Source organism: Gastrolobium bilobum, unplaced genomic scaffold, assembly GCF_033153095.1.
Source record: "Gastrolobium bilobum isolate Gb01-03AN ecotype WA unplaced genomic scaffold, APGP_CSIRO_Gbil_v1 utg32371, whole genome shotgun sequence".
NCBI classification, from domain to species: domain Eukaryota; kingdom Viridiplantae; phylum Streptophyta; class Magnoliopsida; order Fabales; family Fabaceae; genus Gastrolobium; species Gastrolobium bilobum.
In genome coordinates, this window is record NW_026898885.1 from 507566 (window position 1) to 533829 (window position 26264).

At 33.4% G+C, this 26264-nt stretch overlaps 1 protein-coding gene across 2 annotated transcripts; it reads left to right on the forward strand.

Annotated features, from left to right (window-relative positions):
* The first annotated feature begins 1726 nt into the window (after positions 1-1726).
* On the forward strand, positions 1727-24353 carry LOC133285032 (structural maintenance of chromosomes protein 3). 2 transcript variants are annotated; one of them, XM_061482180.1, is made up of 30 exons: positions 1727-1741; positions 2268-2304; positions 2502-2577; positions 5958-5996; positions 6129-6196; positions 6301-6372; positions 7356-7435; positions 7549-7627; positions 7736-7853; positions 7956-8131; positions 11628-11873; positions 11955-12076; positions 12436-12580; positions 12999-13171; positions 13382-13481; positions 14576-14712; positions 15109-15310; positions 17606-17693; positions 17782-17931; positions 18337-18488; positions 18599-18790; positions 18860-19043; positions 19129-19199; positions 19273-19424; positions 20125-20293; positions 20693-20839; positions 21183-21278; positions 21687-21861; positions 22823-23014; positions 23994-24353. In XM_061482180.1, the coding sequence occupies exons 2-29, from the start codon at positions 2290-2292 to the stop codon at positions 23011-23013; spliced, it is 3615 nt and encodes a 1204-aa protein (XP_061338164.1). In that variant the 5' UTR covers positions 1727-1741; positions 2268-2289; the 3' UTR covers position 23014; positions 23994-24353. The 2 variants fall into 2 exon arrangements, with proteins under 2 accessions (XP_061338164.1, XP_061338165.1); XM_061482181.1 differs by lacking the exons at positions 1727-1741; positions 2268-2304; positions 2502-2577; ... (2 more) ...; positions 6301-6372; positions 7356-7435 and having other exon boundaries at positions 7740-7853.
* Positions 24354-26264: the final 1911 nt, after the last annotated feature.

Genomic DNA, 26264 nt, shown 5'->3' on the forward strand with positions numbered 1-26264 from the left:
CATTTAGTTTTCGTTTTTCACGTAGTTTCTATTTTCATTTAATTTATGTTTTTCATGTAGCAACCGAGCTAGCAAGTTGAGCTTAATATGGACTTGACTCATCAAATGGATGTTTATATTTTTCATTTAATTTTCATTTTGAAATTAGTTTATGTTTTTCATTTAATTAATGTTTTTCATTTAGTTTTTGTTTCTCATTTATTTCTCGTTTTTCACGTAGTTCCCGTTTTTATTTAATTTACATTTTTCATGTAGTTAGCTGAGTCAATAAATTGGGCTTATGATATGGACTTGACTCATCAAATGGATGTTTCAATTTTCATTTTGAAATTAGTTTCCATTTTTCATTTTGTTTCTGCTTCTCATTTATTTTTCGTTTTCATGTAGTTTTTGTTTATTTTTTGGTTTTTCATGTAGTTTTCATTTTCATTTAATTTACGCTTTTCATGTAGTCAGCCAAGTCAGCAAGTTGGGCTAATGATATGGACTTGACTCATCAAATGAATGTTTCAATTTTTTGTTTAATTTTCATTTTGAAATTAGTTTTCATTACTCGTTTAGTTTCTGTTTCTCATATATTTTCTGTTTTTCATGTAGTTTATGTTTCATTTTTTTTTCCGTTTTTCATGTTGTTTCCATTTCCATTTAATTTACGTTTTCCACGTAGTCAGCAGAGTAAATAAGTTGGGCTCATGATATGGACTTGACTCGTCAAATGAATGTTTCTATTTTTTATTTTGAAGTAGTTTATGTTTTTTATTTAGTTTTGGTTTCTCATATAATTTTCATTTTTAATGTAGCATTTAGCTTGTGCTTTTCATTTAGTTTCCATTAATAAGTGTAAAAAAGAATATTATTCATGGGATTTAAAGAAGACATGTGACATTTTTTTTTTTTTGTTGTAAATAGACATGTGACATTTTTGTCTTCTAGTGACTTCTCTCAACTAGTTATATATAGAAGATATTATAGATAGATTTTTTTATTAATTTATTATTATTACTGTTATTAATCGGTTAAGTGTGAAAAGGAATATGGGCCTTGGGGTTTAGAGTAGATACATGGCATTTTTTTGTCTTTTAGTGACTTCTTCTAGTTATATATAAGATTTTTCATTTTCATTTAGTTTATGTCAATTTTAATTCATCGTCTGTCTTTGTCAATAGATAAAAAGAACGGGAGGAGAACGAAAGAGTGAGAGGTAACGAGAGAAAAGATAGAGGTAAAATGATTTATTTTACAGAAAGAGTGATAGACTATATGTTTTGGGGATAGCGTAACGCAGCAAGTAAATGCTATAGACTATATGTTTTGGGGATGTTATATTTATTATCTTTTTTTTTTATTATCAATTTTTAATCTTTATTTATATTTATTATCTTTTATTTTTATATCAATTTAATAATTATAATTTATTAAAAATTAATAAGTATAACTTAATAAATTATAATCATTAAATTAATTGAAATCAATGATTAAAATTTAATAATAAATAAATAAATAAATATAATCTCCCAGTATCTTTGGTAGGAAACGAAAACCGAAAATATTTCCCAATTTTTGCCGCTTTTTTTTTCTTTTGCCCATTCCTTCCACGTCGCTCGAATTACGCGGTGCTAAAGTTCGCCCCTGTAGCGCACGGCTTATCCTTCGCACCACGAATCACTTTTAAACAAATAAAAAAACACGGAAAACTTCAACTCCAACTTGGCTACTCAATTGTCACTGAACTTTTTCTGAGGTACTCTCTCTTGAACTCCACTCTCGAGCTAGTCCAATTGATTGATATGAATTATTCATATGTTTATGCTTCTCTTTGGTCTTTGCTCTGCAATCTCTTTTCTCACTTTCAGTTTTCTGAAAATCTTTTAAAACCCTAAAACGATTTCCGATATAGATTTTATCTGGATTTATTGTCCTCATACTTGATTTCGCTGCCAAAACGTGAAGGAAACCTTCATGCCTTTGTTTCGAACTAATTTGGCATAGTTGTTGAGAGCGTGGTTGCTTCTGTGTATTATTGAGTCTGCTTTAGAACTTGGACGCGTTGGGAATTAAATGTCTTCATTTATGAGTTTACAATAGCTTCACTTGGTTCTGTGAATATGCTCTGTTAGGAAGGAAGTGAATTTCGATTTCTATTGGGATGGTACTTTGTCTTATGTTTTACAAGTTCCCAACATCTGTGGCTGAAGAAAGCATGTACAATACTCCGTGCTGTGCTTCTAATATGATCATGCTTATGCTTTTTTTATTTGCTCTTGTAGGTACGCTTATGACAGTTTCAACATGTATATTAAGCAGGTAATTTTTCTTTGAAGTGCATTTATTTGCTTTTAATTCTATTAACTTTTGCTGTAATCTAAATTAGTAGATTTGTTTAGATTACATTTCTGTATTATGAGCACTTTCTCTGTTTCAGAAATCCTATATTATGTGATATTGGAGTTGGTTCCTCGCCAAATGGACTTTTGATGTATTTACATGCATTTCTTTTTTAGGTTGTGATCGAGGGTTTTAAGAGTTACAAAGATCAAATGCAAACGGATTCTTTCAGTCCTAAAGTTAATTGTGTTGGTAATAATTTTACTGAAATTCTTTTAGTTGCTTTCTTGTATTGATTCAGGAAAATCCTTTGACATGCATAACATGAGCATTTCATTCATGACATTCCACGATGGCAGCTAAACGAAGTACCTAATTGAAGCAACATGCAATAAACTGTTTAGTCAAATGTCGTTTGTATACACATATATTTGCATAGACTACATACATAGAAATGATAGCGTTCGTAAAAACCTATTAGAAGTCTCAATAATAAATCATATTTATCATCAAAGTTTGTAAATTGTGTTTATAAACAATTGCAAACAGGTGTATAATATTACTCTTGATAAGTTGTAAACTCTTTTCTATGTTATGATCTTATTCTGTTGTTCTCTCTCTCTCTTTTTTTGTGTGTGGATAAAAGGACATTTTATTAGAAAGGAAGAGAAACACAAAAGTTCAGGGTAAGGTATTGTCTTAGTAGTAACTAGAAGAAAATAACCGAAAAAATTCATTAAGAAAGCGTAGCCTGCCAATCCAGCTACATGACAAGTCCTCTAAAACAACCCATTAGTTGAACACCATAGGGAAGTCAAGCAGATAACTTGTTCTCATGTATTGAAGATCCTGCCGTTAAATCTGTTACTATTCTATTGCAAGGTATGAGATTTGGAGTCCCACATTAGAAACAGAATGTTCTGGTGTAGATTCTCAGCTTTAAGGCTTCATGCTCTGATTTCGGGATTGAAATGGAATGAAGTGCTGAAATAAAACTTCTATGCTGTATAGAAAGGTTCTTAGAGGAGACAATATGAGAGATAGAGTGTTGGGTACAAGACTATTTCCCTTTCCTTAAAGCAATAAGTAAGTCATCGGGATTTATGATATTAGGCTCATGAATAGAAGTATTGCATTCATTACTTGCCAGTGGTTTATACTATTGTTATTGCTGGTGCGACAGTATGGGTTCTTTTTTTTCCTTTGATACAATAATTTGGGTGCTTTAGCCTTCTGTAGATTTTCCTACAGATTGCTCAATGGGGCATGTTAAATGAAATATCAAGTAAACTACCAATTTCATAAACTTAGTCTGCTTGCTCATTGTCATATAATGTAGTAATTGGGGAAGATTCAATAGAGTTTGACTCAGGAGGTTTGGGTAAAGGAAAGTAGGACTCAGACTCGAGGACAATGGACGAAGATTCTGATTACTCTCCCCCTTAAGCTGAGTACGAGTGAAAAGGACTTATGATCATAAAAAGTGATGTCCATGGAGATGAAGAACTTGCAACTTGGAGGATGATAACATTTGTAGCCCTTTTTATTGCAGACATATCTTAGGATGATACCTTTAGAGCTCGGGGATTCAATGTATTGTGGTGCTACTTATGAACATGGATGAATGCAATACATCAAAGATTTGAGACCGAAGACTATGCATAATAGGGACAAATGGAAAAAAAGAGGTAATGAGGTGGGTGGGACTTACGTTTCGAAGAATTTGAGAGGGTAAGTAGTTGATCAAATATGCTGCAGTCATCACAACTTCTCAATAAGAATTGGGAATATAGGCCTAGAATATTAATGCTCTAGACACTTCAAATAGGTGATGATTTTATCTCTTAGCAACTCTATTCTGTTAAGTGGTATCTACACATGAACTCATGAATTATGCTGTTGTCCTTAATAAACTGTTGGAGGTGCTGGTTGATGTATTCGGTATTGTTATCAGACTGTAACCTTTTAATATTTTTGCCAAATTGTGTCTGAACCAAGTGATGAATAACTGGCACATTCTACTTGTCCTTCATTGGGAAAATTCAAGTTTCCCGAGCACGACCATCAATGAGAGAAACAAACCACTTAGCACTCGATATATTATGTATTATGTATTTTAGATGATCCCTAGACATTAGATTGAACTAGATCAAATGGTTTGACACTTTTCATGGAGCTAGAAGGAAATAATGTACGATGCTGTTTTGCAAACTCAATGAACTGGTTATGAGCCACCTGCATTTGTTCACAGGCACTACTTGCAACCTGTTTTTGAAGGAGATAGTACAATCCACCCTCCAATCCTCCTCCCTGTGGTGTTATTCTAAAATACACAATGAGTAGGCTAAAATGTTACGATACAATTAAAATTAGTGGGAACATTTTTTGAATGAGCATTATTCTGACATTTTTTGAATGAGAGGCTAAAATGTTATTCTGACATTTTTTGAATATTACGATACAATTCAAAATGTTACTATACAGTCTAAAAGATAATGAGCGTTTAGAAAATGAAGAACATTTTTTAGATATATGGAGGGTTGAACTTGATTGGTACCAGAATTCGCAATTAATACAGGGGATCCATCAATGACAGTTATAGTACGAATACTAGTGATGGGTTGATAGGAGAGAAAGATATTAGGCTGACAAGTCGTATGATTAGTTGCACCAGAGTCAATTCTCCACAACCTTTCAAAATTAGTGTCAGAAACAAGAAAAGATTGAGTACATGTATCCTTACCAATTATAGCAAACAAGCAAAAGTTAGAGGTCTTACTTAAGGTATCCATAAGGGTCCACAATATAGAGTGCTGATTTACTTAAGTTGCTAGAGGTCCCCAAACTGAGATAGAAAAATCATATGTGAGCAACGGAAGCCTGAACGAACAAAAGAAATCTAAGATTTTGGTGAAAGAAAGACCCATGATCAAAACCGGTTTGCATCATAAAGATGAGGGCAGATTTAATAGGAGGCTGAGGTGAGTTCAGTTATGCATGTTGCTGTTTCCGGTGATGTTCTTTTGGATTTTGGCTGATATGGGACTTGTGAGCTCACCTTGAGATTGATGGGTCAGAAAAATGGCCGTAAAGGTTATAGGCTGGAGAGAAAATAGTGGTTGAAACTTTTTGGTGTGTGTGGAGCAGTTCTTTGACGCGAGGCTGCTGTAGAAAATTAGATCGGGAAATTATAGGTAAAAAAAGTTGCTTTCTTGACTTGAAAAGTCCCCAGGAAAATTTCTCGGTGGCGGCTGGTGACCGAAAGTTGTAATATGACAACTGCGTAAGGGGATCCGCACTAATGAAAGAATTATACTAGACATGGTGGCTGCGGAAGCAAAAAGCTCTTTGATCGAGAGTTGTGATGCCAACTTGAATGGAGAAAATTGGAAAATATTATTGATTCTAAAGAGAACATGTTCCAAAGGGGGACAAGATATGGAGGGACTAATGTGCCTAAGGGAATAAATCTAAATCCTAAAGAATAAAGAAACACTATTTTGGCTAATAAAGGTAACAAATAATTATAGATATTTTCCATATTTACTACACATTTAGATCAATGTATCTTAATGGTAGTTGTTAGTTATATTAATATTATATGATGATTATATATTTATTGATGTTTGCAGTTGGTGCTAATGGATCTGGGAAGTCAAACTTTTTCCATGGTAAGAAAATCACCATTTTTTTCCTCTTCTACTTTTTATTTCTTGACTGGTATTTACTCTGACAAGTAACTGAAATTGGATATTTCACCTTCAATTTGCTACTTCTTTTCCCCATTTTTCTTTTGTATCTAGCCATTCGTTTTGTGTTGAGTGATCTCTTTCAGAACCTACGCAGTGAGGATAGGCATTCACTACTCCATGTATGGCACGGTTCATATTTCCTTATATTTCTACTACTTATTCTTACCCATTATTAATCAATTATAGAATTTGGTTATGCTTAAATGATTTATTCTCTGTACAGGAAGGAGCTGGAAACCAGGTTTTAACGGCTTTTGTGGAGATTGTGTTTGATAATTCAGACAACCGAATCCCGGTAATATTTTGGGAATAATAATTTTGTTTCCATCAAGGGGCACAAGGAGGATGATTTTCCAATTTTTCAAACTTCCTTTGATTTAAGTGCATTCTGAAAACATTTTTTTAGTCACACATGCATATTTTATATTAGGCAAAAAAATAAGAAATGATATTTTCTTCTTTTGTTGTATGAAAATTGTATATTAAATTGCATGACTGTCATGGTGATAAATGACCCCCAAGTCTCTCACCACTAGCCACTTCCAGTGGCTTACGCACTTATGGTTTTTAGTCATAGGATAAATTGTCTAGAGGCTGTTATGCTCATATTCACATGGATTCTGCAGACCACTCACCTTTTTTTGCTATTTTAAATCTATCAATTTCTACCTTTTTTAAGTGATGGTTGGTCAGATATTTTTCCTTTCTGGTGCAATGAATCCATATTATGGGTTATGCTGCTCAATCTATATACATAAAGGAGTGTGTAGGCAAAGAGAAGAATATATTAACAGAAAGATTTTGAATTTAGCTACATGAAGACTTGTTATGACTGGATGAAGATGTTTTGTGTCCTCTTTTAACTTCACACCATTTTTAAGTTATTTGGTTTCTATGTTGAACAAAGCCCTTCTTCTCATCTCCATTTTTGTAAGCCTTTGGCATTGAACTTTGGGATTCTGATGCTGCATACTTTCTGCTAGCTGAGAACTAATTAGATTAATGATGAGGTGCTCCGGGTTGGTCAGAGTTTTGATTTAACAGGACTTTTTTCATACAATTCCAATCTCGCAGACTTGTTTTTTTTTTCAACTATCCTTTTTTTGAAGTTGTCAGCAAAATCTTGTTATCAGTGCTTGTTAATGTGATTTTTACATTGCTTCAGAAGTGCTTCTTTTTCACTTTCTTTATCAAGGCTCACGTTTATGTTTTGTAACCAATTATTTGCGATGCTCTTACCTATGCACTATCTTAGCATCTACCTACGCTGGTGAATAGGTTGACAAGGAGGAAGTGCGCTTGCGCCGGACTATCAGTTCGAAAAAGGATGAGTATTTTCTGGATGGAAAACACATAACGTGAGTATAATAGATTAACACATTAGAGCATGGAGAAAAACATGTTTTATCTCTTATGTTTGGTCCTATGAGTATTTCCCTGGGCCTGAATAAATATTATAAATGATCTGTAGAAAAACTGAAGTGATGAATTTACTGGAAAGTGCTGGATTCTCTCGCTCAAATCCTTACTACGTTGTACAACAAGGAAAGGTATTGTTGCACAATGATGGTGCTTTTACCTGGTTTGGAGTTGAATGTTGTTATATTGATAAACTTTAAGTTGATTTCTAAACTTTTTCCTTTCTTACTATTGCATAGATAGCATCACTAACCTTGATGAAAGACTCCGAACGACTAGATTTGCTGAAGGAAATAGGTGGTACCCGAGTTTATGAGGAGAGGCGTCGTGAAAGTTTGAAAATTATGCAGGAAACTGGCAAGTCCTTCCTATTTATTTCTTTTTGCTTTTAAGTTTTTGCTTTGTAATGTTTATTATTGTTTTATTAATGTTTTTTTTTGTGCATTTCCTGTTGGACAGGTAATAAAAGAAAGCAAATAATTCAAGTTGTGCAGTATTTAGATGAGAGGTTGAAGGAACTAGATGAAGAGAAAGAGGAACTCAGAAAATATCAGCAGCTTGACAGGCAGAGAAAATCCTTGGAATATGCCATTTATAACAAAGAAGTTCAAGATGCCCAGCAAAAACTTACAGAGGTTATCCATGCTTAATATTACGGCATTTATAATTATTTGCATGATTTGTTACTCTGCTCTATTGTTTAGACTTGTATTTTCTTGATGATTGGATTGTTAATCATATTCATTGTGGGTGTGTAGTTTAAAAGCAATGTTACATCCCTAGAAATAAAAGAACTAAAGTTGAAATAAATTGTTATGAAGAACCCATTCTTGCTGTCAAATTGTATTTTGGTTGGGTCTGATTAAATATTTAGACGGAAATTCTGTATCTGCCTAACATAGGGCAGTCAATCGCTGTTCATATTGTGTTTTGGCATTGCATCTGTTACGGTCTTGATAGCCGCTGTTCCCTGTAAAGATCCTGTAGCTGTCACAATTCTTCTGAGGCACTGATGCTTCTCGGCAAGTATACCGATCGCACAAGTAATATAATAGTAAGAAAAGTTCGTCTCCATAGGATTGTGATCGTATATCAATTAATATTCCTTTCAAGAATGGAAAAGTGCAAAAGGGTTTGTTTGTGACAAATAATGTCGATTTGAGAAAAATTAAAAGTAAAGACTTGTTTTTGTATTTTTATATTGAAGAATAAAAATAAGAATAAAAATGAATTGATTTGTAAAAATGAGAAAAGCATTGTAGCTAGGACACACTCACCATATGATCCCCACTTCTTACTCTGGATTGATTTACACTATTCAATTATATAATTACTCAGATAAATTATTATCTAGAATTAATTAGTTAAATTTCAATTCCTTGGCAATTTAACCCTTTAACCTCAATTGGAATCCTAATCCCTTAGTAACCCCTCATGAGAATTAAGCAATGAACTCAATAATTTAAGCATCTGCAATTAAATATACATCTATTCCTAGCATGCATAGTAATTGTTATCTTACCCCCTTTCAAGATGAAAATCCCAATATTCCTATCTAGGGTTCTAACCCTCAAACTATCCTCAACTATTAGATTGATCAAGTCTAACAAAGAAGATATAAAATACGCACAAGGTAAGATAAAGATAATTATATAAACGAAAAAACCATAAATCAATCCATCGTAACAAGGGTTCACATAGGGTTCGTGACCCTAACTACAATAAAAATAAACTTAGCCAACCATATTCATGGCTAATAAATCAGTATTCAATATTCAATGGGATTAAAGAATGAAAGATGATCAAGAATCCTTCTCCGAAGCTCTTCTCCTTCAGCACGACGGTCTCCTTCGGTCTAGATACCTAATTCTATGCTGAGCCTCCTTTTTATAATACTCTTTTAGGTCTTCCAAATTTACCCTTTTGGACAAAACAGAGTTGCAGCATCGCACGCTGACGCTCTCAGCGTCAGATCCACGCTGTGGGCGTGGTTGCCTCTGAACTCCCACGCTGTCAGCTTGCTATCCACGCTGTGGGCGTGAGAAGAAGGATAATTTTTCACGCTATCAGCGTGGAATCCACGCTGTGGGCGTGGAAGCCTCTGGTTCTTCACGCTGTGAGCGTGGGTCTTTACTTTGGCAAATCCTCATTTTGCTCCAGATTTGTTTGCTTTTCCTACAAGTTAAGCATAAAATCAGTTGAACAATTCTGAAATTGGAATTTAAGCAAAGCAACACTAAACGTTGCCTTTTTACTGAGAATTAACCCATAATCTTTCTCTTTTTGGCTTGAATTTACCCATGTGCTGAAGGCACATCAGGCACAAAATCCCTGTTTTGCCCACACTAGTTGTTTAGTATTGAGGAGCAAAATTATGATTTACACCCATTATACGGTCAAATCCTTCACCCGTCCCACACCCATCCTTTAACCCATGCCTCTGTAAGAACGTTTCTGTTCTGCTCGTCCTTTTTCCAATCCAAATCCTGGAACCTAATGCCTTTTTTGTCCAAGCCCACTCGTATTCCAAACTCTGTTTTGCTGTCCATCCCCTATTGCTCTGTCTCTGTGAATTCCTACTTCCCAGCCCTTTTGCTCTGCTTCTGGTGAAGCTCACTTCGTTATTGTTCCCTGCAGCTTCTCTTTGATCTTTTTGATTACTGATGTGTCTTTAAGCAATGACTTTTGTGACCTAATTATGAGTTGGTCTAAAGTTTTGAGTACCTCTGTTTATTAAAAATTATTTGCATTGTATTGCTATTTTTGGTTTATCAATCACTTCACAATGTGCTATAACACTGTAGTGATTTTGGGGACTGGTAATTGCCTAACAATCCTTAAATATGTTGTGTCTCAATTTACGGTGCTGGGGTGTGAACTAGTCAACAAAATAGAATATATAGATAGAACTTGGAATTTATATGGATGAAAGATGAAGATCAGCTCCTACAATAGAGAAATCATCTCAGAACAGAATCTTAACCCAAAAGATATATGGGAAAATTCTATAGAAGATACCCAGAGATGGCCTAGAGGACCGTGATACACAGACCATTGTCCCATTCTCAACCTTTACACCAATTGCTTGAATTTTTCCTTCTTTCCTTCATTCTCCCTCTTCTCCTTATTCTCATTTCCCTTCCCTCTATTAATTCCGAAGACTTCCACACTATTCACATCCAAATCTTCTACCCCATCAGTCTCATGCCAGTTCTCCACTATGTTAATAGCCCCTTTCTGTCCTCCAATAGCATCTCCATTTGGCTATGGTCCATCCCTAATTAGCCCAATACCGTAGTTGTTATAATTTTACAAATCGTGATTGGACTCGTGTGATTTGGCTAATCAACCATCCTTATCATGTGATGAATCAGAGATGGCTTTGAGTCGTGTAATATATACATGAATTAGTGTGATTCCGTAAATTCAACAATTCGTTAACTTTTTTTTTGCTATTCTTTCATTAATTCTCACAGAGAAATTAAAATGTCAAATAATTATGAATTGTTAAATGAAAAAGAACTAAAAGAGTGTTATTAACTACATCCTGTTTCATTATTCCTTTGTCCTGTTTTCATTCTTCTGAAACAGGATCTTCACTTAGTCACTCACCTACTCCATGTATTTTATTTGGCTATTCCATCTCGTTTGGCTATATTATTTTTTTTTTTTCCATTGTTTTGAAACATAAACTTCATTGCTTTATGCGACTTAATTTTCTGACATGATTTTGTTTTGTGAGACTTATGGTTAAGTTGTTTTGTCGATTCCTAGTTTAAAATTATTACATTGAGCATCAAATATCATTTACATGATATATTTCAAACTGTTTTCATTGTGTCTCTGAATCTTATATTTCAAAAATTAGCTTGGTGATTCACAATTTGAATTGCGATTTGATAACCTGGACTTTCCTCCTCTTTTCCTACTATAAACTTGGGTAAAAGGCCTATCAATCACTTAATGCAGTTATTTGCAGTTTATAGTTGAATACTCTGATTTCTTTGTTGATCTTTATAGATCAATCATAATATTCGTTATCCAATATATAGTGTTCTTGACTTTTTAATCCCGTTTTTACTAAATTGGACTTATGATGCCTATGGTTGAATGCTCCTCATCTTGTTTTAGATAGAAGAAGCTCGGGCCAAGATTTCTGAAACATCTTCAAAGAAGTATAATGATGTTCTTGATGCACATGAGAAATCCAAAGATTTAGAGAATACATTGAAAGATGTAACAAAAGAATTTCAAAACTTTAACAAAGAGAAGGAAGTTATTGAAAAGCGACGAACGGAGGCATTAAAGAAGCACACAGAGCTTGAGCTTGATGTCAAAGACTTACAAGAGAAGATCTCTGGAAATATCCGAGCCAAAGTACTACTCTGATGAAATTCTCTTATGAGTTCTTTTGAATGGGTTCTGTACATGGTTCATCTTTTGCCTACATGCTTTCAGGAAGATGCTGCAAGACAACTGGAGTTACTTGAGAAAGAAATTCAAGAGTCAATGAATGAACTGGACAAAATCAGCCCTTTATATGAGGATCAAGTTAAGAAAGAAAAAGACATTACCAAGCGGTATGCTATGGTTGTACTTGTCTGCTAATATGCATAATAAAGTATATTGTATTTATCCCAATGTACATATTCAGACTTTCTGAGAAGGTGATATGATATAGCAAGTTAATCTTATATATATATATATATATATGTTTTTTATTTTACTAAAATTTGGGTTAGTTATGATGCTGGATAGTGAATTATCTTTTTATCTTCTCATGTTAGTGTAGCTTTTTACAAATCTTAATTGTTGTGTTACATATTGACAGCTTGTATGTGCATGGACATGTATTTGAGGCAATAAAGTTGATTCTATTGTTTGTAGAGGATATTCAATGGATTCTAATAGTTTTTGTCATAAATAAATAAATTGTTAGAATAATGGATCTTGAGAAGAAACTGAGTATACTATACCAAAAGCAAGGACGTGCGACCCAGTTTTCGAGTAAAGCTGCTCGTGATAAGTGGCTTCAAAAGGAGATTGATGATCTTGAACAGGTCCTTTCTTCAAATAAGGGGCAGGCAAGTGTTCATTTATCTGCTGCGTAAGCTATAATGAATTGTCCTATATACTCTTTTTTTAAATGTATGAATGTGTCAGCTAAATGGAAGTTCTTATGCTGCCTATTTTAAAAAGAATTGGGTTAGGTGCATAAATTTTACATGTTTTTTTCACTTCTTTAAACTGAAGTTATGTTCATAAGCCTTACTGGCTGTCAGGCCATTTGGAAATCAGATTATTGAGTTTGATATATGAAATTATATTTGTCTAAGTACTATTTTTTATGAAGGTGGTTAATCTTTGAGTATTAACTTTGATGGAATTGATGCCCCTTATGGCTTCCAATAATTCTTTTGGTATTTTCATATTGTTAATCACTATCTCTGTCTCTTCTACATTTCTCTTGCCTTTTTTTTTAATTGTTGTTTTGGGCCACAGGAGCAAAAGCTTATGGAAGAGATTGATCGGCTTAATGGTGAACTGCATGATTGTGATGAGTACATTAAGGGCCGTAAATCAGATATTACTACTATGGAATCTCTTATTGCTCAGTCACGAGAAGGGTTTAATCATCACAAAGTACAAAGAGACAAGTTGCATGATGAGAGGAAGTACGTACTTCTTTTCTTGTCTTTTCTATATATAAGTTTTCTGGATAAAGGAAGAAATTCTATTAGAGAGAATAAAGAAAGTGTAGGATGGTTGTCCTCCTTAGCAAAAGCAGAAAGGGTAAAGTGACGTAAACATAGCAATGGTATGTTGTTTATTACTTTTCTAAGTCAAGAAAATATTTATTATGATCTTATATTATTATATTGTAGGTCCCTATGGGGCAAAGAGAATGAACTTCTTGCTGAAATTGACAAGCTGAAAACAGAAGTTGAGAAGGCTGAAAAGAGCCTTGATCATTCAATTCCTGGTGTGAGTGATCACTCTTTCTAGCTTTTTTAACATCTCATTTCTCAACGACATTAGATTCTTAAGAAGCTTAGTCATGGTAGTTCTGAGGCATTTTATCTTTTCACTATGTATGAGGTTTTTCTGTGCTTTTTTAGTGTAGAAGTTTATAATAACTTATACACTCTGCCTGAATTAACTCAAAGTATCATCATAGATGTAAATTTATGTACTCAATGTTAGGACTAATTTTGACTTTGAGCTGTAAGGGTTTTTTAACAATTTTCTATGCAACATATAGATGCAGCAACATCTGATCCAAAAAAAAGTGCACAAACACTATACTTCCAGAGTTCCAGAAATGATATGACATTTTAACATGATAAACGGTATAAAGGAATCCTGTTCTGTGGTGGCAGTGCTTTTAATTTTTGAATTGGTAAATGAGTTTTGTAATTACTACTGTTTAGGTTATTAATATTAACAACACTTTTATATCAAAGCAAGAGAAGATTGAGAGAAAAAATAATAATAAAAACACTAAAAATTATAAAAGGAAAAAAAATTAAAATAAAAATCAAGTGAAAATAAGATACATAGGAGAGAGAAAAATACATAGGAGAAAAAAGAAATAAAAAAACAAAGAAAAAGAAATAAAAAATGAAAAATAAAAAAGATGAAATAAATAAATAAGAGAAAAAATTAGAATGGAAAAAAAAAAGTGGCTAATGGAAGAAATAAAGAGTGATATAGGAGAATACGACTAAAAAGGGACCATCTGAATGGGGAAAAAATAATGAAACTATCAAAATGAGTTGAAAAATTGGAAGGGGAATTGATGTATAACTTGTTATTGATGTCAGTTAAGGATGTGATTACACTTTCTGGTTCAGAGTATAAATTTTTTGGGTGTTTCTTCAAGTAAAGGCATAAGTTTTCCACAATAGTATATGATATTCGCATCTCAATGTTTAATTTCTTTATCTAATACTGATCAATGATGTTGTTAACTGCCCAGTTTGGGGAGGATCTGTCATGATGATATTTTTATTGACTTATTCTGGGACAGATTGACATTTTTTCCATCAGCATGTTTAACACTCTATTATAATGTTCAGGATGTGAGAAGAGGGTTGAATTCAGTTCGGAAGATCTGCAGGGAATATAACATTTCTGGAGTTCATGGTCCAATTATTGAGTTGCTAAATTGTGATGAAAGATTTTTCACTGCAGTTGAAGTTACTGCTGGAAACAGGTAATTTCTCCCTGATATTTCTTTTAATGTATAGGCTTCACCACTTACCACATTCATAAGACTCTTTTTTTCTTCTTTTTTGGCGGTAAGTTTGCTTCTTGTGACTAGAAGGTTATTGCTTCGAGTCTAGAAAACAGCCTCTAAAAATGTAAGGGTAAGGTTGTGTACAATCGACTCTCACCCCTACACTCGCAAATGATTGAGCTTTGTACATTGGAGTTTGCCCTTTGCCCTTTTTTGGTGGTAGAGGGAGGGGAGATTTGGCACATCCATAGCATGTGCTTGTTCCATCTTTTTTTAGCTCTGGTCTCTGTTCTTGGCCTGAATTCTTTACGGGTTTCATATTTTTGCATATTTCGCTTTAATTATCTTATTTAACATCTTTGTTTTGAACAGCTTATTTCACGTGGTTGTTGAAAATGATGACAAGTCAACCCAGATAATTAGACATCTTAATTCACAAAAAGGTGGGCGAGTTACATTTATTCCACTTAACAGAGTGAAGGGTCCAAACATCACTTATCCTCGGAGTTCTGATGTCATACCTCTTTTAAAGAAATTAAAATATGATCATCACTATAATTCCGCATTCAGTCAGGTTAGGTTCTACACAATTGTTCTCTTTTATTTACTCATGTGCATTACATCTTTGGGTGCTATCTGGTAAGTGACGGAAGTCTATGGTTTTTTTTCTATATGGTTTCAACATAACATGAAAGTTGATGCAGAATGGAGGAGCATGTTGATTTAGAATAATTATTTGAGGATTATTTTGTTATATAGGGATTGTTATATTTTAGAGATCCTTTCCTATTTTTATGGATGTTGTCTTTAATAAGTTTTAGTAAAATAATATCATGTTAGGATTTCGTATCTCTGATTTGATTTGATAAGGAATTTATATTTCAGGAAACTAATTAAGATTAGGATTTACCTAGGATTTTTATTATCTTTAGGTTATAAATACCCTTTAGGTGCCTTGTATTGTGTTGATATTGATTAATACAATTATTGAGTTGAATGCCAAAAATTCTGTGTTTTGGAATTCCGAGAATTCTTTGTTCTCTTCCTTCCCTGTTGTAGATAAAAAGTATAAGTGGATTGAGCATTCTATTCTTTTAGTTAAATGCATATATTTTTTAAATGCTCTTTAGTTTAGTATGTAAAAAGCCAATTTAACCCAAAATCTTAAGGTGTTAGGTCATAGTCTTTTTAATGGTTTATATTATTCTCTAACATACTCCCTCACAAATAAGGTGATGAGGTGAAAGAAAGAGAGAGATATCAATGATAAAAAATACGAATATGTAAAGGTCTATGCAAAAAGGTAGTGTAATAAAGCATCAATATAAATTAAATATGAATTCATCCATATATAGATGAATTTTTCCCTAGAACAAATAAATCAATAGTCCCGGGCCAATATAAAAACTGAGAAGGTTGATTCCAGAAAAATTAAAATCTTATTGAAATAAAAAGTTTTTAATTTAAATAGAGACTCCATTCTAGAATTAAGACCTAACCATTAATTGAGAAGTTGTGGGAACGACGGAAACTATGAATGCCTAGGATTTTTTTTAAACAAATCTTAATGATTCATTAGATGGGATAGCGGAACGAACCAAGAAACAATCCTTTGTTTGAAAGGTTGTGGGCTAACCCTACATTACATCTTAAATTGATAATGAAAGAGTAAAGATTCGCCCGCAAAAATTTAGATTTTATTGAATTTTAAATTTTTTGCCAATCCGATATGATAATAATAAAAAAGATTTGTTATAACCTTATAACATAACAACATTATTCAGTTCCATACGGATAACAAAAATCGTCTATTAAGAATACATACGAAATTATATATCAAAATAAGATATAAAAACTTCTAATAGACTAATAGAGTCACGCAAGAGCCCTTTGAGCTTGAAGATGAGAGGTGGTGAGGATCAAACTTGTAACCTTATGATCACTGAAACTCTGATACCATGTAAATAACCAATTCAATCCAAAACCTTAAGGTGTTAGATGAGAGCTTTTTCAATGGTTTATATTATTCTCTGTCACGATCAATGTAGAGTTCTAGCGTTTTTTGTGGTGTTTCTATATCTGCCTTGTGTATTATTGAAGTTAAATTGGCTTCATGTGTCCATCAATTTGCTGCATTGGCATTTTCTTCAGTTTATCCCTTTTGTTTTGTGTGCTTGTAGAGGATACCTCTTCCCAACGCTGCTGTAAATACTTTCTTTCTCATCTTTCTAATATAAATTGTTTTTTCTGTAAAAAATGAAAAAGCTGTGATTGGCAGTTTCTAAACTGTTGTAACACATGACACAAGCATCTGGAGACAAGGCCTTATGTTGCCTATGAACCTGCAACAGGTTATCACCCCCACCCGTGTCATATATTTTCATCAGATAAACACCATGTTTAGATATTCACCAGCTCATACACCCACTCCCTACCTATGAAAAATCAAAGACAAGGGAATTTTTTGAGTATTAACAATCAAGAAAATGGAATTTTGTAATTAATTTGTATTGCTTTAGCAAATAAGAGTTTCATTGTCGTTTTGATGAAATGGTGAATCTACAACGTTTGTCTTTGGAACTTGGTTTGTTCAGAAGGTTGGCTGGGTAAATTACAATATTGCTTATGAGATAGCCAAGTCATTTGAGTTGAACAGCTTTGTAGAGAATTGTTTTGGGAGATTTATCTGATGGGATTGTCATAGAAAGTTGGGGCTGTGTCTTTCCCATTTCTTTCTAAGTTTAAGGAATCTTAACTTAGATTTACAATTGCATATGATGATGTAATTAAAATAATTAGTTGATAGTATCCTCTTAATCATATAGATGCATTGGATGTCTGTCAACATCACCGATTATATTTCTCTTAGGTATTTGCTAGAACAGTTATCTGCGAGAATCTGGATGTGGCTTCAAGGGTTGCTCGTACTGATGGTCTGGACTGCATAACACTGGAAGGTTGGCTTAGTTCTTTACATTGTTTGTCTACGTGATCTTGGCTAGTGATATGTTTTATCTTGACAAATTGTTGTCCGTCTCATTACAGGTGATCAAGTAAGCAAGAAAGGCAGTATGACTGGAGGATTTTACGATCACAGACGATCAAAATTGAAGTTTGTGAATATCATTAAGCAGAATTCAGACAATATTCGCATTCGAGAGGAGCAATTGGATAAAGTTAGATTGAATCTACAAGATATCCTTTTAATGTTTATAACTAATTCTTTTGTTAAATAAACATTCCCTTATGCACTTCTTTTATGGACAGTCGGACACAGCTTGTGTATTGTTACTGTATTTTGTTGGTTCCATAAGCCTACTCTGAAGTTTAGTGATTCTTTTGGACTCTAATTTCTAGGAACATCTTTTATTCAGTGTTTCCTACGTTTTATTCGTTTATAGATGATGATTGATCTTGCTTTAAATTGTTTATTGCTTCATCTTTATGCTAATTTTTTTAATAGAGCCTCAATTTGTTTAAGACCAGATAACATGAAATGTCATATATCCATTAGTTTTGTGAATGATTTCTCTGATGACTATATTCCTTGCCATGAAACCATTTCCTCCAGTGGTTTTGTTTTCCCTGAACTAGTCTTACAGATAGACCAAAAGATTAATGAACTCGTTGCTGAGCAGCAGAAGATTGATGCCAAGTGTGCTCATGACAAATCAGAGCTGGAACAGCTTAAGCAGGACATTGCTAATGCTAACAAGCAGAAGCTATTGATTTCTAAAGCACATGCAAAAAAGGTATCAATTGATTTCTAGATTATAGTTAATTATCTCGGGGATAATTTTTCTGTTGGTAGTTGATTGTGGAATTTTTTTTACTGTAAATTGTTTTCCATAATTGCTTGCAGGAGAAGTCACTTGTGGATATCCAGACACAGATTGATCAGCTTAATGCTAGTATGGCAGTGAAAAAGGATGAGATGGGCACGGAGCTCATTGATCATCTAACACCTGAGGAAAAGAAGCTTTTATCAGATTTGAACCCTGAAATCAAAGACCTCAAAGAGAAGCTTGTTGCTTGCAAGACTGATCGCATTGAGGTTATTGAATAAATTGCGTTGATGCTTATAATCTTGATAGGGCTAGTATCCTTATTTTAACTTTTGCAGACAGAAGCAAGGAAAGCAGAGCTGGAAACTAATCTAACTACTAACCTTAGGAGAAGAAAGCAAGAGTTGGAGGCTGTAATATCATCGGTGGATGCTGACTCTTTGGTTGTTGATGCTGAATTGAAGGGGCAGGAACTTAGTGATGCTAAACTATTGGTGGATGATGCTACAGAGCAGCTTAGAAGTGAGACCTTCAATATATATTATCTTTTATGTGTATCCTCAAACTCAAATTATGGTTCCTTGTTTGACCAAATATTCTTCCTCAGGAGTTTCTGAAAGTATAAATGATCGAACATGGCAAATTAAAAATATCAAAGATGAAATGAATAAATTGAAGGTAATGCTCTTATAGATTGATTGCTGGTTATATTTGTTGTTGAACCCTCAATGATGATGAACTTTGGCTGCAGTCTTTGGAGGATGAGTATGAAAGAAAACTTCAGGAAGAAGCAAAAGAATTAGAGCAATTGCTGAGTAAAAAAAATATATATTCTGCTAAAGAAGATGAATATACCAAGAAAATAAGGGAATTGGGCCCATTGACATCGGATGCTTTTGAGACGTAAGACTTTTCTTGCAGCTTGTTTTTCCCTTTTGTTTCTTTGTGGATAAGATGAATTTTCATAGAGGCATAGGAAAAGAAAAGTAAAAAATGTTTTGGAAAGACCAAGAAATGACAGTTAACTTATGGAAGTCACTAAAGCACTTCATTCTCTTTACATGGGTGTCAGTAATTTATGTAAATATTATATTAGCAACAAATCTCAGCAGTAAAAGCAAAATTCTTCTCCAACAACAGATTCATTATCTTCAGCTTAAATGAGCTTCATGCTCTTGTCAAAAATTCCAAACTTCTGCCATTGCACATTTTCATGAAACATTTATTCCTTCTCACTTCATAGGCTTTCAATATAGCATGGATAACCCTTGTGGCTATGCCGACAGAATTTTTGTTCAAACAAACTACCAAGCATAAAATCCTTATTTCAATGTCTGCAACACATTATTACATGATTTTTCTTGACACATTATCCATATGTGGATTGTGTTACTAGTTCAGTTATTTTACGTTTTTTAATTAATATTAGGCGTTTAGTATTTTTTTGGAGATAAATTTGATTCCTATTCCATCATATTCTCTATAATCCATAAGATATGGTGCTCTTACAATTTATATCTTGCTGTGTTGTGGCTTACCATTTTTTCTGTACTCTGCTTTTTACTAACTTCAACTCCTTTCCTTTTATCATTGGAAATGACAGGTACAAACGGAGGAATATTAAAGATTTGCATAAAATGCTGCACAGGTGCAATGATCAATTGCAGCAGTTCAGTCATGTAAACAAGAAAGCACTTGACCAGTACATAAATTTCACAGAACAACGAGAAGAGCTTCAGAAAAGACAGGCTGAACTTGATGCAGGAGACGAGGTATGTTACTGGGATTTCAGTTAGGAAAATTCTTTATATTTGCTTCCAAAGAAACACAAATCTTTGATGGCTAAATTGCCTGATGAACACTGAGTTTTGCAATTTATTATCTGAAGGGTTTGAACAACTGATTTTTCATGGCTCTGAACATTGTTGTTTCTTTGTGTCCCTGAAATAGGTCTTGTTAACTGCTCACCTTTTTGTGGAATAATCTATTTTCTTGATATCTTGTTGAGTTTCCATCTTGTGATTTATGTAATGGAGAACGTTAATCTGTGTTCTGGTTTTAAGCTTGATTTTGAACGTAGGACTCGTTGCAATGCCAACTTTTACATTTCTGACTATACTATATCCAACATCACTAACTGGTTTGGCTTCTCTGTCATTGAATAATTGCAGAAAATTAGAGAGCTAATATCAGTGCTGGATCAACGAAAGGATGAATCAATAGAACGCACTTTCAAAGGTGTTGCTAGGCATTTTCGAGAAGTATTTTCTGAACTTGTACAGGGGGGCCATGGTCATCTGGTTATGATGAAGAAGAAGGTTTGTGATGGATAAATAATATCCTGGCTTCTACGTTCTATTCTTGTGATTGCGTTGGATGCAAAAATAGGTGCTTTATAACTTGTTATCTAGGTTTCATATCTTAAAATACTTTTAAATTTGTTAATGTTTTGATAATTTATTGACGTTATTAATTTATCAAAATAATGTTTAGATGTCAAACTGATTTCTTACTCCTGTTTGTATGTGATGCTTGATTGTCGCTTTATTTTATTGTATTTGCAAAATTTGTGTGAGGAATCTCTAGAGAGATGTTAGTTTTTAATTTTAGTTTTTGCAATTAATATTAAAGTGGTATTTATGTCTGATTATTTTTTGTCAGGATGGTGATCATGATGATGATGATCAAGATGAGGATGGTCCTCGTGAAGCAAATCCAGAGGGGAGAGTAGAAAAGTACATTGGAGTGAAAGTGAAGGCAAGTGTATTCTTGCCGTTCCTTTTTGTTTTTTATGTAATGTTTGTGCCAGAATGCTTGAGGGTATGTTTTGTACGTTAAAAGAGTCAAAGAAAATGACATGCCGTACAAAATATTATTATTGGTTTCTAGATGCATACATTTCATTTTCTGATTGGCATTTAGACAGAAATTACATTCATTACCTAGCACATCCAAACAAAAGAAGAAATTATATTATCCGACAAAGCAGACTACTTAATTATTTATTAATTAAATGGGAGGGGATGAAGATCGAACCTATTACACCGAAGATTTGATATCATGTAAAGAATCAATTCAATCCAAAAGTTTAAGCTGATGAATAATGCTACATTAATAGTTTTTATATATCTATAATCTATTCCTGGACATGTTTATTCCTTGCAGGTCTCTTTTACTGGACAAGGAGAGACACAGTCCATGAAGCAGTTGTCTGGCGGTCAGAAAACTGTTGTTGCCCTTACACTAATCTTTGCCATACAGCGATGTGATCCAGCCCCCTTTTATCTATTTGATGAGATTGATGCAGCACTAGATCCACAATACAGAACTGCTGTTGGAAGTATCCATTTTACCATTATGTTTGCTATCCTGTCATGTCAAATGACTGGTCCTGTGTGATTCTTCCGTTCGTTATTTACTGCATGCTGCATGTTCATCTCATAAATAATTGTTTTCTTTTACGGTCGGCTTGCTACACCTAACGCCAACCATGCTCCCTTACCCTGATTTGGGAAAGACCATACATGCATACATACATGCATAGGCGGAGTTGCATGCTGCATTATTCATTCCATAAAATTTGTTAGTGCATATTGGTGGGACTTCAACCATTGGAAATATAAAAGCTATCCTGTCGCTCTCACCAAATGACTTACAGCTCTTAGATATGTGGATCCTTAACATTGAGTGTCCCTGTTACCAAGTGATCCAGACACTAAGTTCATTCATTTCCCCCATTTTTAATTGTTAAATCTACATTTTGAGCCTCTTATCTCCTAATAACATAAAGCTTTTTCATTTAATTGTTTATTAGACATCCACAATTTTGAAAATAATTCTTCTTATGCCTACAGACTTGAGCATGTGGTCTTGTTTCATTAAGGTGCATAATGAAAATGATTAGACACGTGCTTTCCTATTTCTTTTCTTTCCTCAAGTATTGTTGGCAAAACAAATTCCACATAGCATGAGTTACTTTCTTCCATTGAGTACTTCTATTAGGAAAGAATAGAGATAATCTTTGACAGAAGTATATTTTAGCTTTGGTGTTGTTCTATTAGTGAAGGGTTGTCACTTTGTATAAACTATGCTTTTCTTGATTTTATTACTGCTAAACTAGGCTTCGGGTTATCCATTCCGGTAATCAGTATGATTTGAAATGGAAAAGGTTGGGGAAATATTTACATTGAGATATGGGCTTTTGGTGATATCTACATTTAAAAGTTCGTTCATGCTTAGGGTATTCTGAGTGGCATCTAGATTATACTGTTGTACCTTTTGGGATTCTTGAACTTCTGTAGATATGATCCGACGCCTGGCAGACATAGCGAATACTCAATTTATCACAACAACATTCCGACCAGAGCTAGTAAAAGTTGCTGACAAGATATATGGAGTGACACATCTAAACAGGGTCAGCCGTGTTAATGTTGTGTCTAAGGAAAGGGCACTAGAATTTATCGAGCTTGACCAGACGCAGAATGCTGAATAAGGTTAACCTTTTAACTTTTCCGCTCTTCCTCTTTCTGATGTTTATGATTGTGATGGATGCCCGCGCCTATTTGGGGCCAGGCGAAACGAAAGTAACTAGAGTGAAAGGACTGAAAAGCATTAATGGAAAACGGACAAATTTTATAATAGCTGTGGATTGGGACTTACCGGTAGCCTGGGACATCTCGAGGAGTAAGTGCCATCTAGTAGGGAAGTTGTACATATGGTGGCGCTTAAGTAGTAGTATTCATTTCTGCTAGATGGACTGGACTCCTTTATTTCATTTAAAAAAAAAAGATAAACTGGACTTACATTTAATCCAGTAAGAAAAATAAAATTTGTTTCTAGGTTTTTCTGTGGTATACCATTGGGAAAATAGTGCATCAGTTGGTCACTTCAGAATATACATTAAAAAATAAACTTTTTATTTCTTAGTATAAGTCCTAGTTTTTTTAGGGAAAAACTCAGTCATATGTTCTTTGGTACTCAAACTTTAAAATCGTGCGATTCTTAAAATTTTGAAAATTTGTTTTAGTTCTTAAATTTTTTTTCTCAAACATTAATTTAAATTGTCAACATTCAAGTCACGTGACCCTTTTCCTATTAAATTTCTTATTGAGAAAAGTGTAACTTTCTTTTTGTTACTAAAGCATTTTGGTTCTCAAATTTAAAAACGTGATAATTTCTATTGGTATTTGATGAAAAATTAGACGTAAGATTCAACTGCACATTGGTTCTGTTTTTCTTGAGTTAGTATGTGCCTTTGGTTATTGCAGGTGCAAAAACTTGTAAGTTTGTATGACGAGTTACATACTTTTCATTGAAAATGTACAAGACTTTTCCTCAAACTAAATTTTTTTTGTAACTTGTCTTCCCATTGGTGTAAATGACCCATTGATATACCAATTTTTTTTTTATAAGGGTGTACTGTAGTTGGCCCGTTGTGTCTATTTTATTGAAGTGGTATTTATGTGTTGTTAGGTGCTTCTGACTCCAATGATCTGATCTAAAATTAGTCGTCTCCGAGCGCTCGACACTGGCAACAACAATGTAACGTATATTGCAGACTCAAGTTCATTCAAATTCTACAACCTACACTTTTGTATGTTTTTTATTAACTTGTGCGACGCCAGCCTAGGTCTAGAGTAATGCAAAAGCTTGCTTAAACTCCCCCCATTTATGTAAATACTTTCTAGTTTGTTTATATGGCACTACCTTTTACTTACTGTAGTAAACGTAGATCCGTGGGGAAGATCCTGATTATGTATGAAAGAAGTTTTAAATATTCGAGATGTACATGTACAACTATATTGTCCATTTGAAAGTCTTTACATTTTTAATTGTGCGAGATGAAATCTATTTGATCCTTGTTCCTTGAATTCATGAATGGAGAAATTTACTTTGGTTGGTACATGTAAGTGTAATATCCCATATTTTCTTTTAATAAAATAATAATAATAATATAATAATAAATATTTTTGGATAATAATGATATTTAGTATTTTTGTAATTAATAATATTGGTATTTAATATTTTTAATTAATGAGTTAATAATAGTTAAAATAATAAGAGGTAAGATAATAATAGTAATATTATTTGATTTATGTGATAATTATATATATATATATATTAGATGATAAATTATGATTAATTGATTTATTAATTGATTGATGATTTATGTATTTATGTTTGATTAGTAATGATTGATTAGTAAATTGTTTAGATATGATGAGTGAACAAACATAAATTGTTTAGATATGATGAGTCAACAAACATAAATTGTTTAGATATGATGAGTCAGCATTGAGTCAGTAATCTGTAAGCCCTAAACTTCAACTATAAATAGAGGTCTAGCCTAACTAAACCAATTCACTCTTCAACATTTCTCCTCTACTATTATCTCTTCTTAGTTCAAAAACTTAGTTTAATTTGTTTTATATTCTTCTGATTACCAACCGGTTCTCTGCCCCAAATTATTCTTTTCTTCTAGAAGTTAGCGAAAACGGAGACCAGGTAATCCTAATTTCTAAGTGGTTGTAGATTTGTTGTGTATGAAATTTTATTGGGTGTATCCTAATCTTTAGGTAGTTATATGTTTGATATATGTAATCCTAATCCCCCTATGTTCTATTTGAATAATATGGAAGTTATGATGACCCTGAATATTGGATTTGGAAGTTTTGATATTCTTGGATAAATGATTTGGAAATTATAAAGGATTTGGAAATTATGATATTATTGAAAGATTGAATTTTGAAATTATACTCTTGATTAAATTGATGTGGAAATCATGAAAACTATTTGACAATTATGAGAATCGTGACAAGATTGAATTGATTGTATGTGATTGAATAAATTAATAGTGGGAGGATAGCTTTGGGATGGTACCTCCCAAGGTGATGAACACAACTTTTGGGCTTTATGCCTCCGATGTGAAACTGATGTGAAAAAGATTATATCCGTTCTTTCCAAAGTGGTGTCTGGCAGGGTTTCCCGGGATACTAGTAGCAACTTTGGGAAGAGGTGTGCACACTAGGAAGATGTGAATTGATTATGGCCAATATGATTTGTTTGTGACTGGCAGGGTTTCCCGGGTCACAGGGTAGACTGGCAGGGTTTCCCGGGTCTACCATGGTTCTCTTCCCACTAAGTACAATGAACTTAAACATGATTAATAATGAAATGTTATTTGACTTGATTATGATGAATGTCATCGAGTTGTGAATATTACCATTTATGTAATATTATGATTAATGTTGTGCTGAATATGTTAGTTGATAAATTACCCTTACTAAATACAATAAATGGACTAAATAAAGATTAATATAATTAATAACGGGTTGATACTTGATTTGAATTTTTGAGTTATATTACTTGATTTAATTATTATGAGTTCTATTTATTTATTTATTTATTTTTGTATTTTGATTTGGATTACCAGCTTTGCTGACTTTTGTGTTTGTTTGACTGCAATGATCCTGCGACTGCGGGAGAGCAGATTTTCAGTGAAACATGTTGCAAAGGATGGGGCTAGCTGTGGGCAGTGAGGATCACGACTCGGATATTTCAAGCTAGTTTTTAAGTTTAGAAATTGTACGAGATTTAAATAAATGCATAAGACATATTTCCTTTATTTAAACTTTAGTCTTTGGTTATTTTAATGTAATAGATTTAGCCTTGCACCTGTCCATTGTACAGGTGCGGCGGTAACATTCCCCAAATTAGATTTAGATTAGCTTCCGCAATATTTCT

What these genes read in the sequence shown, in the direction of transcription:
- LOC133285032 (XM_061482180.1), top strand. An exon ending in GAAAATTATGCAGGAAACTG is followed by an intron (nt 7,854 to 7,955) that starts GCAAGTCCTTCC and finishes CCTGTTGGACAG; the next exon opens with GTAATAAAAGAAAGCAAATA. An exon ending in GAAAAAGACATTACCAAGCG is followed by an intron (nt 12,077 to 12,435) that starts GTATGCTATGGT and finishes ATAAATTGTTAG; the next exon opens with AATAATGGATCTTGAGAAGA.